Source organism: Meriones unguiculatus, chromosome 12 (genome assembly GCF_030254825.1).
Source record: "Meriones unguiculatus strain TT.TT164.6M chromosome 12, Bangor_MerUng_6.1, whole genome shotgun sequence".
Classification (NCBI taxonomy): domain Eukaryota; kingdom Metazoa; phylum Chordata; class Mammalia; order Rodentia; family Muridae; genus Meriones; species Meriones unguiculatus.
The window spans coordinates 19,326,250-19,343,424 of NC_083360.1; the positions used below are offsets into that span (position 1 = coordinate 19,326,250).

Below are 17,175 nucleotides of genomic sequence, written 5' to 3' on the forward strand. Positions count from 1 at the left end.
TCCTTTTTAGAGCTCTTGTCCCCTCCAGATCTTTCTATTTACCCCTTCTTTCATAAGATTTCCTGTACTCCCAAAGTTTGGCTATGAGTCTCAGCCTCTGCTTCGATACCCTTAACAGTAGAGTCTTCCAGAGGCCCTCTGTGGTAGGTTCTTGTCTTGTTCCCTGTTTTCTCCCCCTTCCGATGTCCATTCTGTTTGCCCTTCTGGATAAGGGTTAAGCATTTTCCCTAGGGTCCTCATTCCTGTTTAGTTTCTTTAGGAGTACAAATTTTAGTATGTTTATCCTATATAATATGTCTAATATCCACTTACAAGTGAGTACAACCACTTTGGAAATCAATCTGGTGCTTTCTCAAAAACTCAGGAACAGTGCTACCTCAAGATCCAGCTATTTCACTCCTAGGCATATATCCAAAATATGCTCAACTATACAACAAGGACATTTGCTCAACCATGTTCATAGCAGCTTTATTCTTAATAGCCAGAATCTGGACACAACTTAGATGTCCCTCAACTGAGAAATAGATATAGAAATTGCCGTACACTTACACAACAGAATACTACTACCCCGCTATTAAAAACAAGGAAATCATGAAATCTGTAGGCAAATGGATGGAACTAGAAAAGGCCATCCTGAGTAAGGTAACCCAGAAACAAAAAGCAACAAATTTTTAAGTCACATTGATACTAAGGACAAAATTATCCCTAATGCAGTACAAATAAAATATCGTACCCTAAGATTACTCTCTATAATTTAAAATTTTCTGCCTAAAATTCTTAACTCCTTCCTCAATTCTAAAGGAAAAAAAAATACAAAAATAAATAAATAAATAGATAGATAATGAGTAATAAAGAACTAATCTTTTGGTACACAATATATAAGTAATAATAAGCAATAATAATGACTTTCCTTTCAGAGTGACATGGAGTTCACAAGGTCAGGGCTGCCTCCCATCGGAGAATAATCAAATCCCAGATAACCAGTAACTAGTAATGGTATAGAAAGGTTGAATGTGTAAGGAGAGGTTTAGAAAAACTAACATTCAACTAACCAGCAAGCAAATTGCTTGATTTCATTATTTAATATAAGTCTCTTTTTGCTAACTAGGACTGCCCTCAGGGAGGCAGAACTCATTTCTGAAACTACTATAGCATATTTAAATCATTTTTATGAAGCACTTTATGAGCATTAGTAACTAAGGTTATATTAGTAATTTACAGACCAGACGAGTAAAACAGGCTAAAAATTGCCCAAAGTCATAACTGAAGAACACATAACTTGAGCCTTACTTCAACACACTAGTTCCCAATAATTATGATTCAACCTCATCCTACTTGTTCCTTCCTCACACACTTGCCGCACTGACCAACAAAGTAATTAGCATGCTAAGGAAGGAAGGTATTTTAAACACTGTGTGAGAAAGATACACTTTTTCATTTTTACAACATGCTGAAAAACAAACACTAATACAATCAAAGACAAGGATGCTAAAGAGAAATTAAATTAAGACCTGTTGATATCACTGATCAAACTTATCTTCATCAAAAAGAAAAGCACTTACAATCTGTATCCTTTTATTATCATCTATGATGATATGGAGGAGCCTTTCAACAAGAAAAGAAACCAAAGATATTGGGGTTGTAGGCAGAATAAGAGTCTTCTGCAAAATATCCAGCAGTCGTTTCCTATAATAAAAAAGATCTATTTTAACTATCACTTTGACAAAATACATTATATATATATGTGTGTGTGTGTACACACACACTAAAAAAAAATTTTTTTTCTGTGTGTGTCTGAGTGGGCACACTCATGCCTGGGGTTGAATGTGGAGATCAGAGAAGAAATTGCAGGAGTTAGTTTTCTACTTCTGCCTTGTGGGTTCTTAGAATCAAGTGAAAAGTCATAGAGTTTAAAAGCAAGCACCTTTACACAATGAGAGACTTTGCCACCTAAAATACATTTTTTTCCTAACATTTCCCTTTACATTTGTCTTAGTTTTTACATTTGTTTGTAACTTTAGATACAAACTCCATACATACAGACTTTAGGTTAAAAAAAAACAACAACTCATAGTCTGCAAATTTATAATACATATTATAAATTATACTTCTATACCCTGATCCTCCAAAAAAAAAACAAAAACAGGTGAATCAAACCATCTAGACAGCACTACCTATTAATATTTTAAACCAAAAAAATCTGAAATTACTTATTCTGAAGTAGTAATGCTAGGAATATATCCATACATATATGCCATCATGTGCCACATGTTTCAGTAAACATTAAACCATGTATTTGATGATCCCAGAAAATCAAAATGAAGCTAGAAAATACCTAATGCCTAAGGATACAGTAGCCCTAGTAATGCTGGACTTCAATGCGAACATACATTACCATATAAGAGTATAGCACATACAATTATATACAACACATCACACTTAATGATAAATTACTATTACTGGTTTATGTATTTATAATGTATTTTTACCATTATTGTAGAGTAAATTGTAAAGTATATTTTACCAGTATTGTAGAGTATAGAATATTTATTATAAAAGTTGTATTTTGCAGCAGCCTCATACATATTTCATCATCTTCTAATTATACCAAACGAACACACAGAACAATTAATCTATAATATCTAAATTTATAACTATGCTTGCACACCAATAAAATCACCTAACACACTTCTCAGAATACAACCTAACATTAACTATATATATTTCAATATACATGAAGGGAAAGAAAATTTCCTTTAGCAATTTTAGAGAGCTAGGGTAAATAAATCTAATCATATCATAACAAAACTATATTTAAATATAGAAAATTAGCCAGAGGATAGGGAGGAGTAATAATGCTATCCTCTAGACAAGTCCTGGCTGTTATGCTTATCAACTCATAACAACGATAGTTAACTGCACAAGACCTGCCAGTCAACATTCCAATATGGATAGGATAGGGGCTCCTGAGGCCCTATGCCCCAGCTGAGGAGATATTGGCAATTGATAGCAACTAGGGGAGAAAGAATTATTTTTCTTCTGAGGTGTAGTAGGCTGTCCTCTAGTCTTGTGGATGGCCAGACAGCAATGCACATTCAGACAATGCATACTGGGCTCAGGTAAATTAAAAAGGGGAGAAGGAGCCCTTAAAATAGAACAAGTTCATGATCAAAAGGAATGGAAAGAGTCTTGAGGTGGATATAAGCAAGATATATTGTTCGTATATATAAAATTATCAAATAAAAACTGTCTTGAAAACCTGATTAATCAAAGGATATAATATCATCTTTATCACTGTAATTACAGTAAAAGAAATATCAGAATTATCTTCTAAAATGTACACCAAGGTAGGCTCCTAAATAAATGAAACTAAAGGAAATTATCAAATGTTTATTTAAACATACCTTCCTCCTTCTTCACTGGTATCCAAAGACTTTATAATTAGAATCAATTGCTGACCTATGAATTCTCTTGTCATCAAATTTCCAATGTAGGTAAAATCACCTCTCTGTTCTTCACTAATTACTGGGAAGCTCTGGATGTAGCTAAACCAATCAGAATAAAGTGGATGTAACTCAGTGGAAGAGCATTTATGTAGCACACACAAGGCAATATAAAATTGTGTAATACCAACACATACTGATTTTACATACAGTTCCAAAAAACATATGTATAATATGCTATATTTTCAACAAAGATTTGAAAATGCACATTTTTAATTATTTACCTGTTAAGTCTACAATGATTGCCGGGACTGGGAAAGCAAAGAATAAATTTACCTCTACATTTGAATTTTGACAAGAATGTGTATTTTTAAATATAATTTACAGTGAATTAAGCAGAATTTTCTTAGTTTCTATTGTAATAAAACACGACAACCAACTTGGGTGAGTAAATGGTTTGTTTCCATTTTCACATCACAGTCCATCAGTAAAGGAAGTCATGTCAGAAACTCGAACAGGGCAGAAACCTGGAAGCAGGAGCTGATGCAGTCCATAGAGGGGTGCTGCTTATTCCTTGATCACCATGATTGCTCAGTCTGCTTTCTTATAGAAAGAACCCAGGACCACCAGTCCAAGGACGGCACCACCCAGAGAGTTAGGCTCACTCAAATCAACCATCAGTCAGGAAAATGGATCTGCCCACATGCCAATCTACTGGGGGACATTGTCCAAAGAGAGTTTCCCTCTTCCAAAATGACTCTAGCTGGTGTCAAATTGACATAAAATTGGCCATCATATATATTAAGACAGATAATTTAGAAAAATAAAACTTTAAAGTTATGTTTTATTTCATTTTTACTAAGTTAATTGAAATAGACTTACAGTATAATAAAATTGGCCATTATTCTACCCTATGATCTGAAACTTCCATGTACCAAATCTAACCATCATACCTGTAAAAACAGGTACAGCTTACAAAGAATATTTTTTTTAAATTTGTTATATATGAATATTAGATAAAATTCAATAAAACACCAGTGAATTATTTTTCAGGGAAAAGTCACATTAATCAGCTGCTAATACAGTCGTTGTGACAGGAATATTAAGACCCTGACTCTGTACACTTCAGTATACTAACCACACAACAGATTCTTCAGAAGCACTCAATTAACATACCCATTTATACTTATTTATACAAAAATTGTTTGTAAATTGTTACAATTTTTAAATTATTAAACAATATGTTCAATAAATAATACTCTACCTAATGATTCTGAATAAGAGGACTATGAAATTAGTATATAGAGCAACATAATAGTTTGACATAAGTTACAACAAAAGAAAAATTTACCTTAGTAAATACTCTGCATATACTACAGGCTCTGGCAAAATCTGCTCTAAAAATTCTTCACCTTCATCTCCTTTTGATTTCAAATATTCACAAAGAGTGCGCCAGTACAAAGCAATTTCAGGAGTTAATGTTTCCACTGGAATCAACTTCCTTCATTTAGAAGAGAATAAGAGAGTTACCTTTACATGCAGTTGAAAAAACAGAGTAAGAATGGAAAAATAAGATGCAGATTTCTTTCTATTATTAAGTCATTAATTTACCCACCCAAAAAATAATGGAGGAAAAAAAAATCCTTAGACTAAGAAAAGGCAAAAAAAGCTAAGGTGGCAAGAATGTGTATTTGGGGATGTTTTCACAGCAGATTTAGTATAAAAATCAAACTTTCAAATGAAAGGGCACAACTGAAGTAATATCTGACAAAAACTAAAGAGTTCGTGTACCAGAGGGGAAAAAAAGACATTCATTAAAAAAAAAGAGGGACCAATAAAAGGCACTGATAAAATCTGAAAATGCAGGGAGAAAAATTAATTTTAATTGCAGAAGTTCAATTACAAAACTTGTACAATTTAAATAATGAAGTCTTTATATACCTGCCATCATCATTTTTACAAATTCCCACCAGCTCACTGAGGGTAGTCGTTGAGAATAAGGAATTGAGAACGGAGACGGCCACATCAGAAGAGTTTTCAACATCTAATCGATGAAGCAACTCTAAGATATTTCCTTCAGTGAACTGCAACCACCCTTGGAGAAGATGCTTTTGTACTGCTTGTTTCACAGGTCCTGGTGAGTCATTTAAAACAGGTGAATAATGCACAGCCTAGACCTTTTTCCCCTATATTATCCCCATTTTAATTAAATCATTTTTATTAAACCATTGTAAACACTGATTTTACAATACAAGTAAATAATAGGCAGAACAAAGCATGCTATGGAAAAAGATACAGTATTATTAAAGTCATGATAATGCTTATTTCAAAATACAAGTGGGAGTTCAGAAAAAAAAAAAACTAACTCCTATATAGCCTAATGAAAAATTCTTGTCTCCTCTCTGAACATCATGCATATCAGAATATTAAAATTTATTATTTGTTGACTGACTCCATCTACCACATGAACTCTATTCACAGTATTGAATCACAACACACTTTACTAAACAAACTCTATTTTTATCATTTAACACAGTGGTTCTCACTGCTGTGACCCTTTAACACAGTTCTTCATGTGTGGTGACCCCAACCATAAAATTATTTTTGTTGCTACTTCTTAACTGTAATTTGGCTACTGTTATGAATTATATCTGTGTTTTTTGATAGTCTTAGGCACACCCTGTGTAAGTGTCATTTGTTGAGAGCTGCTGATTTAAGGGTATCCTATTCAATCTTCTGACAATACTCAAAAGTTCAAGCTTGCTTTCTTGGTACAGCAAAACTGAAACTAAACAGCTTCAGGAGAGTCAACAATCTTTAGAACGTTCTTCCTATAAGCAGATTCTATAGTTTAACAGATGAGAGCGTGGCACATTACAGTGGTCTGCCCATTCCTCATTGTTCCGATGCACAGAACACATTTAAGTTAAGTTACAGAAAAACAGATCAGTACTGCCTGAGAAAGATGTGGGAAACACAAGGATTCTAACAGACTTGCAGAAGTAACTACATGGACTTTAGAATAGTCTTCCCCTCCCTAAAGCACAGAAGCATGAAAGAAATGCCTTGATCCTTCAAAATACCAAGGTTTTAACCCCAAAATATTTCATAAGACATATGGAAATACCAGTTTTATTAAACTTAAGTCTAACTTCCAAATCCAATGCTTATAAAGATGTTACTCTTACCTGATCTGTCGTTAAGACCTTGCTGAAGAAGCAGTACTCTCTGAGCAATGGACATCGCTCTCATGTGAACTTTCTCGGCTAACACCTTAAAAAGGTAAGATAGCCATTGATCTCAACACACTGTAGAGATGTCTTACTTATGAATACTGCATTCTTCAGTAAATTAAGCCAATTTTTTAAATTGTCTGTTAATATGTTTAATAAATAATACTCTACCTAAGTTTTATATTCTTCAAGTCTTAATTGGAAAAAAAATCAGTTACCAAGTTTTTTTCCAAATTCCCATAAAATGGCTTATCTTTCAAGAACATGCCTGTAGAAGATACTGAATTTATTTACCTGATAAGCCAGCTTTCTGACAGTGTCCTTTACATCCTTTGTACGTCCTACAATTTTTGGCAAAGTCTTTGCTGATGGTGCAATACAGGATAACACTGCACGCCTAACTTCTGAATTTGAATCATTTTCAATCAAAGTAACATATGCTAAAATAAATAAAGCAATACATTTTAACATTAGTAATGTTATTTAAGTCACAGAAGTATCCACATTCTGATATTTCATTTTATAAAAAAAATAGAAATACTACCTTTATGTATTCACTTTTAGCAAAAAAAAAAAAAAGAAAGAAAATTTCTATTACCTTCTGAAAATGAAATTTTAAATTATTAAATATACTGTGGTTGAAAAACTACCTCAACAGTCAGGAGATGATTAGAGTAGGCAATTTATTTTAAGTTGATATGGTTTTACATAGGATCTATTATTTTAATCTATTTTAAACTTTATTATAAAAATGTTATTAAAAAAAATCACACTCTAAAATCAACCAAACCCAAAGACTATATATATATATATATATATATATATAACTCAGGGAACTTCTATACAATTAGAATAGCCATTCAGAAAGGAAGCCATGAAGGTACACATTTTACACTTTTAATCTTGAGAATAATGTTATAAATTCATGTGTTCAATAGACTATAAAAGAGCATGCCATATTATACTGGCAATACTCTCACAGATGTTTAATGGTGGATCTTTAGACTATACCAGAAGCCACACTGAGTGATTAAACTATCATTTGTCCACGAATAATCTATGTTTAACATTACAAAAATCACCTAATAATAAAACTTCTCAAAATGTATCACCATCCTTAAACAGCTCATGATGATCAGCTGCTGAATTTATGAAGATGGGTAACAATAACATATACTAAATAGAGCATCAGATTTTAAAATATGCTGAAACTAAAGATATGAGTCAATGCATACTTTTATGTCCCATTACTGAGAATACTAGTGAGTAAATAACTTTTTTAGAGTGAAACTAATAGAGTAAAACCCTTAAGTCTATCTCTATGTGTAATTCTATAAACCCTTTAATCTATGCCCCAAAGTCATGTATATTAAAAAAAAAAAAAAGTCCTAAAACTGGATTGGTTTGGTTGATTTTCAAGACAGGGCTGTGTAGCCATGACTGCCCTAGAACTCACTCCATATACCTCAAACTCAAGATATCCGCCTGCCATAGCCTTCAGAGCACTGGGATTAAAGGCATGACACACCACACTCTGATCCTAACACTTTTTAAAACAAAGTAATTGCAAACAACTAGAAGTGTTATCACCATGCACAATAATAAACTCCATAAAACAAAACAGTAAAATATAGCAAAACTAAAAACGTCATCCTAAATGAATACTAAAATTAAGAATAATTTTGAGGGGAAGAAAGACACAAAAAATATGTTATAAAAAAAATGGCAGACAAAATTTAATCACTGAGACAATCATGACTGTTTAGTTTATTATGTAAACAGGGCAACTAATTCAAAATTCATTGTAACTATTTCTATCCCTGAAAGAAGGGATACAACTGAAATAAGACAGAGTTAAGTACTGATAATATTCTCTCATTTTAAGCTGTTGGACTGATACTTCCATAACATACAGACATCTATAATTAGTAAAAAATTCAATACTAGGTTAGGAAGATAGATTTATTTGGGACAGCACTTGCTACACAAGCATGGCCTGATGTTCCACTCCCCAGTACCAGCATAAAAACCAAGCACAGTTGCATGCACACATGATCTCAGTACTGGGGATAAGCAAACAGGATTCCTGGGGCTTACTGACCAGAGTAGATGAGCTCTAGATCTAATGAGATGCTGTCTCAAAAACTAAGGTAGAGCACAGCAGAGGAGGACACCTGACTATAATGTCTGGCTTCCACATGAATGTACACGCCTATTCACATATACATATATACGTACACATAACATCCAAATACTGAAAAACTGACAAAGTCAACATATTGAACCATTCTCTAGGAAACCATACATACCATCAACTACCGGGCAATCATCATCCTTGGGATCTTGGAGTCGAGAAAGAGCCAAAACCGCTTGTATTCTCACATTTGGAATCTTATCTTTCAATCTAATAAGCATGGCTTTATTAATTTTATCAAACAAGTCATCATCAATTTGGGCATTTTCTGGCAGATTTCCAAGAAGTTTATTAATGAGCTGGCAAACTCTAAATCTGACTGCATTGCTGTTTGCTTCATGAGACTACACAAAACAAATCAAAAGTTATTCCTAGTCACATTCCATTCTTAAATGGTATCTATGTTCAAAATTCAAAAATTGACAATGCAGCCATGTCAATGGTACAGGCCTATAATACCAGATAGAAGAACCACAAGTTCAAGGTCTGTTTGAGCTACAAATTAAATTCAAGGATAGTATGAGCAACTTAAAGAAACATTGTCTCAAAACAGAGTAAAAAATAACTATCAATCAGATAAGTGTACCAGCAGGAGTAAAGGCCTAGGTTTAAATCCTAGCACTACAGATAAGATAAAGACAATAACTCCTTACTTGCAGAGAGATCATATTGCATATGCATACTAAATACTTTAGTATCTCAAGTGGTATGAAAACTACTTGCTACATCACAAAATAAGCATATCCCTCTGTGAGGGAATTTTTTACTTAAATGAAAACATTTCAACAAAAGTGAGAATTTAAAGTTAAAAATGTAATGCTGGAGTTATCCTTTCATCTTAATGACAGTTAAAGTCTCCTATAAAGGACTTACTCACATACATTTTCTCTGTGGAAAATAACAATGATCATGGCCAAACACATGCCTTCCCCCAAGGTTTCACGGTACCTTTAAGAGAAAGGTAAACAAATAATTTAAAAAGCCACCATCTTTCTCCTCCTCTTCTTCCTGTTCAGACTGGTGAAATGAAGTTACAAACTTGGCTGTAAAGTCGATGACCCTCTCCACAGCGGGTTCACGTTTATATACCACCATAGCATATTTAAGGTAATGAACAAACTCCTCCTGAAAAGCTGTTTTATCATCCGTCTGAAAGAAGAAATACGTCCATAAGCTGCATTAATAAAAGTTCTTTATTTCCAACACTACCATTACACTGCTGAAAGCTTTAACCTTAGGTCAAACTAAAATCTTTTTTAATAAACTACTCAATAATAAACTATCCAAACCAAGAAAGGAGAAATAAATCTGCACACATTTCTCTTCAGTGTGTAATTTGCACCTCTACAAAAATACAAAGCATAAATTTGGACATTGAAAAAATACCTCGTTTCTCTTTCAACACCGTGGGATTTCGATGATTTTCCTTCCGTATTAATGCAAAACAAAATTCGGCATGAATAACTCAAAATCAACAGGGTATTTTTTTTTGTCCTTCTGTATATTTTATTCAGGTGTTCCTAACATCAAGCAATTTCCTTTCACATCCTATTCCAAATCCTTAATCCCGTTTATATGAACTTCGTTAAACCGGCTGTTCCCACGGTCCTAATGATTTCGATATTTGGTGAAATGAATTTGATTGACGCTTAGGAGTTGGTTAGAACACCTCGGCCGGGTCTACTGTGATGAACTAGAGATCCCTCCAAAGGAGGTAAAGGGGCCTAAGATTCACTCCAGCAGTGCAACACCAAACTACAGAGAACGGGTTGCTCCTCCCCACCCCGGCCCTGGGGAAGGGGACGGAGACGACGGGAGGCGGCTCCGAGGGAACGACGCCGGAAGTTCCGAGCTAGGCTGAGGCCAGGAGAGCCCGGGCGAGCCTCGGAGCGCCTGACCCCCAGGTCACTGCGACGCGGGGCGCGAAGGCTGTGCCCCCGAGCGCGGGAGCCGAGGCCGCTTACCGCGCCGTACGTGCGGCCCAGCGCCACCACCAGCTTCGCCTGGTTCTGATGCGGCTGCTGCGCCAGCCGAAAAGCCTCCTTCACAGAAAGCCGCTTCTTCTCCGGTGCCATGGCGCCGGGTCGAGAACCGCCTGCGAGCAGCTCCGCTTCCCATACACCACCCCGCGAGCGACCGAGAGAGTGGTTGCCGCCGGAGTATTCAAACAACGCTCGCGGGAGAATGAGATCTCGCGAGACTTCCGTGAGGGGCCGGGTCGGGAAACGGAGAGAGACCGGCTAATCTGACAACCAGCAGCTCCGCCCCCTGGCTGGAACGCACGCGCCTGGGGCGTGGCCTGCGCTTTCCCAGTAAGAAGGGGCATTTCGGTGCCGGCTCGGCCACGGCCGGAAGTGGAGTCGTCTACGGCAGGATCGTTAGCGGGCGTTCGACTTTCTAGTTGGTACTTTCTGCGTCCGGGATGCGGTGGGATCCCGAGCCCGGAGTGAGGGGAGGAAGCAGCTTCCTGACGAGGGAACTCCGACTTGTACAGCTGCCGAGCGCGGGACGCAAGTTATGCAGACGTTTGTCCGGGAAACAGATCAAGTCTCAGACCCGTGGAGAATTTAGTCTGGAGGCTGCCCTCTTCCTGACACACCTCGCCAGTGTGTCACACACATGGTAGCAGTGTGTGGATTTCATGGCTCGGTCATCTGCTCGCTCTTATTCCATGCCCGCCGGCTATCCTGTGCCCGTGTTTGTTTCCTTGAAGTTAGGTTTGTATCATCAACTTAATTCATCTTTGAAAGGACTTAGACTCCGGATGAAGGGTGTTAGGACCAATTAAGACAGTGATGAGGCTCACAACAGATTTTATATGAAAGAGGTTTATTAGATGGAGATAAGAGAGGGAGAAATGATGGGGGGGGGGGGGGAAGAGCGGGAAGCGACCCAACAGAAAAAGGGGAGAGGGCAAGAGAGACGACGTAGTGGGTTGATCCTTTTAAGGAGCAAAGTAACCACGCCTGCCAAGTGTGGCCCTAGAGACACAGGATGATCTCATAGGTTGCTAGGCAACCCAGAAGCAGGTGCCTAAATACTAAAGAAGGGAAAGTTTGGGTTTTTTGTTTTGTTTTCTTTTCCTACACTTCAGCATCCTCTGGGAACAGATGAAATAAAACATCTCAAAGCCCCTTGGATGCCTTTCTCCTTTCTAGTTGCTATCTTCCCCTATCACTTTTTAAATGTATTATTTAATTTTCACCGTATATTTACACATAACCACATGAGTAAATGCCTGAATGATTGTATTTCTTTGTGTTTTAATCATCCATTGTATAAGTACCCATAAATACAACTGGCTTTTTCAGTCTGTACTGTTTTTGAGCTTTATCCATTTATTTTGTAAATACTAACTCTTGAATGTGACATCATTCTAAGCGCTTTACTTCATTTAATCCTTTATGTCCCTCTGGAGGAGCTAGGGAGATGGCTCAGTGGGTAAAGTGCTTGCTGGACAATCATGAGGGCCTGAGTTCACACACCCAGTAGCCACATAAAATAACAGGTGTTGCGCCTGTCTCTAACCCTAGCACTTGAGGGTGCTGAGATCCAGACTGCACCTGGGAGGCTCACTGGCTGGCCAGTGTGCCAGAATAGCAAGCTTCAGGTTTGCTGAAAACCTGTCTCAAAAATTAAGGTCTAAAGTAATCAATCAAAGCACCCACTATCAGTCTGAGCTACACATACATGGACCACACATGCAAGACAAATAAAATTTTAAATAAATGATAATGAAATGAGAACCAGTGTGTGTATCATTTTTTAATGTCAAGTAAACAAACACTTGGAACATAGGCTCGCGCCAGCATCCAAAATCCCTCCAAAATCCCTCGTCTTGTATTCAGCACTGAATCCATGCCTCGGTCTTCGCAGCAGTCATGCCACCGTACACCATTTCCTACTCTGCACTTCGCAGTTTGAGGGCGCTGTGAGGCCATGTGCATGCTGCTGGCTGACCAGGGCCAGAGCTGGATGGAGGAGATGGTTACCAAATATATGTGGATGCAAGGCTTGCTCAAGTCCACCTGTGTGTATGGGCAGCTCCCACGTTTGAGGCTGGACACCCCACCCTGTATCTAATGCCATCTTGAGGCACCTGGGCCGCTCCTTTCGGCTTTACGGGAGAGATCAGAGGGAGGCTGCCTTGGTAGATATGTTGAATAGTGGGATGGAAGACCATAGCTGCAAATAGATTACCCTCATCTACACTAAATGTGAGGGTGGTAAGGATGGCTATGTGAAGGCCCTGCCTGGGCACCTAAGCCTTTTGAGACCCTGCTGTCCCAGAACCAGGGAGGCAAAGCTTCATCATGGGTGACCAGATTTCTTTTGCTGATTACAACTTCGCCGGACCTGCTGCTGATGCACCAGGCCCTGGCCCCTGGCTGCCTGGACAACTTTCCCCTGCTCTCTGCCTATGTGGCATGTCTCAGTAGCAGCCAAAGATCAAGGCCTTTCTGCCTTCACCCGACCATGTGAACTGTACAATCAATGGCAATGGCAAACAGTAGTGGACAGGAGAGACAAGAGCTGTTTGTTTCCCTTTTCCCAGGTCTAATGAAGTTTGTAAGACAGGAAAAAAATACCACTTAGAACCTATTAATATTTTGTGACAGTTGTGACCTTTAATTGTCTCTGTGTTTTAGGTGCTTGCTACCTTTACTGCTTTGGTGATAAAAATGTCTCATATCTTTACAGAATTTTATCTGGCTAGTTCATCATCAATGAAATATGAGGAATCTGGCCAGCAGAGGTCACTATGACTGTTTTGATTCAAGTAGCAGATTTTAGGAATGAACGCTGTATGGATTTGGTATGCTTCCAACATTATAATCTGAGAACTTTTACAAGATGCTGTACTAAGTTCAAACAGCATAGTCTCATTGTAAAGCTCACATAGTTCTTGACTCTTATTCTGCAAGAAAAAACATATGTATAGAAATAAGTTACTTCATGTCTTTGGTAAACTTTAGTTTAGAAAATAGCAAAACCGACATAAAAAGCTTAAGAGGAATAATTAGGGGGGAGGCCAAGATGGCAGCACCAGGAGAACACTGTATCTAAGAAGCAGGACAACATTTTCCATACAGTGACCAAGAGACTGAACTCTGGACCCTAAAACAACAGCAATCCTGTTTCCCAGGTGAGAGGAAAACCCCACCGCGTGGGAATCAGTCCAGTCCACTCTCAGGTCACCCAGCCAGAACCCGGAAGAGATCCCGAGTCACTCAGGCACTAGGTCCCCAGACCAGAGCCACACACCTACCTGTCCTGATTACCTTCCCAGGCTGATCGGTGGGCAAAAAAACACCAGAGACTAGGAGTCCCAGTCTCGAGAAAAACCCACAGGGAAGGAAAGCAGCAGGACTGGCCACGGGTCACCCAGTCTTTACCTGGAAAAAGTCTCGCTGACCTCGGGTACCCGCTGCCATCACTGAACTGGCCTCCCGATGCCAGCATGGAGTGGCTGCGCCCAGCTCTTTAGCACAGATGGAGCTGCGCACCCTAGTGCAACAGAGACAGGGAGTTCCTGTCAGGAGAGGCCCCACAGGGAAGGAAGGAAACAATACTGACTTGGGATGCCCAGACTCTACCTGGGGAAAGTCTTTCACAGACCACCGGGTATGAGCCCCATCACTGAACTGGCCCCAGGCCGGAAGCACAAAGAGTAGTTGGGCACCCAGCTCCTGCAGACTAGCAGGCAGACGTGCATGCTGCCAGCCCAGAGACCTGCTTTGTACCAACTATTCCTCACAGACAGAACTGTGTGCCCCAGGACACCAGAGACAAGGTGTCACTGTCTGGAGAAACCCTCACAAGGAACTAAGCAAAGGGGATGGACATAGGCCAGGGAACTCCTACAGCTGATAAACACCTTCAGCAAAGTGGCCAGATACAAAATTAATTCAAAAAAATCAGTAGCCCTCCTATATACAAAAGACAAAAGGGCTGAGAGAGAAATTAGGGAAACAACACCCTTCACAATAGCCACAAATGACATAAAGTACCTTGGAGTAACCCTAACCAAGCAAATCAAAGACTTGTATAAAAACAATTTCAAGTCTCTGAAGAAAAAAATAGAAGAAGATATCAGAAGATGGAAAGATCTCCCATGCTCATGGCTTGGCAGGATTAATATAGTAAAAATGGCCATCTAACCAAAAGCGATCTACAGATTCAATGCAATTCCCATCAAATTACCAACACAATTCTTTACTGACCTAGAAAGAAAAATTCTCAACTTCATATGGAATAACAAGAAACCCAGAATTGCCAAAACAATCCTCTACAATAAAAAATCTTCTGGGGGTATCTCCATCCCTGATCTTAAGCTGTACTATAGAGCAACAGTAATAAAAACTGCATGGTACTGGCATAGAAACAGAATGGTGGATCAATGGAACCGAACAGAGGACCCAGCGATAAACCCACACACTTATGGACACCTGATCTTTGACAAAGATGCCAAAACCATACAATGGAGAAAAGACAGCATCTTCAACAAATGGTGCTGGTCCAACTGGATGTCTACATGTAGAAAAATGAAAATAGATCCATACTTATCACCCTGCACAAAACTAAAGTCCAAGTGGATCAAAGACCTCAACATAAAACCAGACACATTAAATCAGTTAGAAAAAAAAAAAAAGTGGGGAATACCCTTGAATACTCATTGGCACAGGAGAAAACTTCTTGAACAGAACACCAACAGCACAGGCTCTAAGAGCAACAATCAATAAATGGGACCTCATGAAGGTGAAAAGCTTCTGTAAATCAAAGGACACTGTCATCGAAACAAAGCAACTGCCTACAGATTGGGAAAGAATCTTCACCAGCCCTCTATCTGATAGAGGAGTAATACCCAGTATATATAAAGAACTAAAGAAGCTGAAAAGCAGCAAACCAAGTAATCCAATTAAAAAAATGGGAAACAGAGCTAAACAGAGAATTCTCTGTAGAGGAATATCGAGTGGCAGAGAAGCACTTAAAGAAATGCTCAACCTCATTAGCCATTAGGGAAATGCAAATCAAAACAACCCTGAAATTTCACCTTACACATATCAGAATGGCCAAGATGAAAAACTCAAGTGACAACACATGCTGGAGAGGTTGTGGAGAAAGGGGAACCCTCCTCCACTGCTGGTGGGAATGTAAACTTGTACAACCACTCTGGAAGTCAATCTGGTGCTTTCTCAGACAACTAGGAATAGCTAGATCCTCAATAGCTGGATCCTCAAGATCCAGCTATACCACTCCTAGGCACATATCCAAAAGAGGCTCAAATACACAATAAGGACATTTGCTCAACCATGTTTGTAGCACCTTTATTTGTAATAGCCAGAAGCTGGAAACAGCCCAGATGCCCCTCAACTGAAGAATGGATGCAGAAATTGTGGTACATCTACACAATGGAGTATTACTCAACAATGAAAAATAAGGAAATCATGAAATTTGTAGGTAAATGGTGGGACCTGGAAAGGATCATCCTGAGTGAGCTGTCCCAGAAGGAGAAAGACACACATGGTATATACTCACTCATATAGACATAACATCAGATACACCTACTAAAAACTGTACATCTAAAGAAACTAAGCAAGAGAGAGGACCCTGACTAAAACGCTCAATCCTGAAAGGCAAAGAGGTTGAACATCAGAAGAAGAAAACAGGAAACAACCTAGGAACCTGCCACAGAGGGCCTCTGAAAGCCTCTGCCCTGCAGACTATCAAAGCAGACGCTGAGACTTATGGCCAACTGTTGGGCAGAGTGCATGGAATCTTATGTAAGAATTGGGAAATAATAAGAGCTGGAGAGGACAGGAACCACACAAGGAGAGCAACAGAACCAGAAAACTTGAACACAGGGAACTTCCCAGAGACTCATATTCCAACCAAGGACTATTCATGGAGATAACCTAGAACCCCTGCACAGATGTAGCCCATGGCAGTTCAGTGTCCAAGTAGGTTACATAGTAATGGGAAGAGAGACTGCCTCTGACATAATCTGATTGGCCTGCTCTTTGTTCACCTTCCCTTGAGGGGGGGGTGCAGCCTTACCAGGCCACAGAAGATGACAATGCAGCCACTCTTGATGTGATCTGATAGACTAACATCAGAAGGAAGGAGAAGAGGACCTCCCCATCATTGGACTTGGGGAAGGGCATGCCTGAGGAAGGGGGAGAGAGTGTGGGATTGGGAGGGGAGGAGAGAGGGGCTTATGGGAGAATATAAAATGAATAAAGTGTAATTAATAGTAAAAAAATAAAAAAATTAAAAAAAGAATTGTAAAATTAAAAAAATAACA

The 17,175-nt window shown here is 38.6% G+C and overlaps 1 protein-coding gene and 1 pseudogene across 1 annotated transcript in view; one reads left to right on the plus strand and one right to left on the minus strand.

The window, feature by feature from the left end:
- The window catches only part of Ncapg (non-SMC condensin I complex subunit G), a 37,088-nt gene extending 26,070 nt beyond the window's left edge, over window positions 1-11,018 (minus strand). The window contains exons 1-9 of the mRNA XM_060365358.1: window positions 10,835-11,018; window positions 9,819-10,019; window positions 8,986-9,214; window positions 6,971-7,116; window positions 6,632-6,716; window positions 5,385-5,577; window positions 4,795-4,944; window positions 3,405-3,545; window positions 1,563-1,686 (exon numbers count right to left, since the gene is read on the minus strand). Of these exons, the coding sequence (XP_060221341.1) occupies window positions 1,563-1,686; window positions 3,405-3,545; window positions 4,795-4,944; window positions 5,385-5,577; window positions 6,632-6,716; window positions 6,971-7,116; window positions 8,986-9,214; window positions 9,819-10,019; window positions 10,835-10,945 (1,380 nt within the window). The 5' untranslated portion in view covers window positions 10,946-11,018. The remainder of the gene's footprint in view (window positions 1-1,562; window positions 1,687-3,404; window positions 3,546-4,794; window positions 4,945-5,384; window positions 5,578-6,631; window positions 6,717-6,970; window positions 7,117-8,985; window positions 9,215-9,818; window positions 10,020-10,834) is intronic.
- Window positions 11,019-12,800: 1,782 nt separating this feature from the next.
- On the plus strand, window positions 12,801-13,384 carry LOC110561028 (glutathione S-transferase P-like; annotated as a pseudogene).
- The last annotated feature ends 3,791 nt before the right edge of the window (window positions 13,385-17,175 follow it).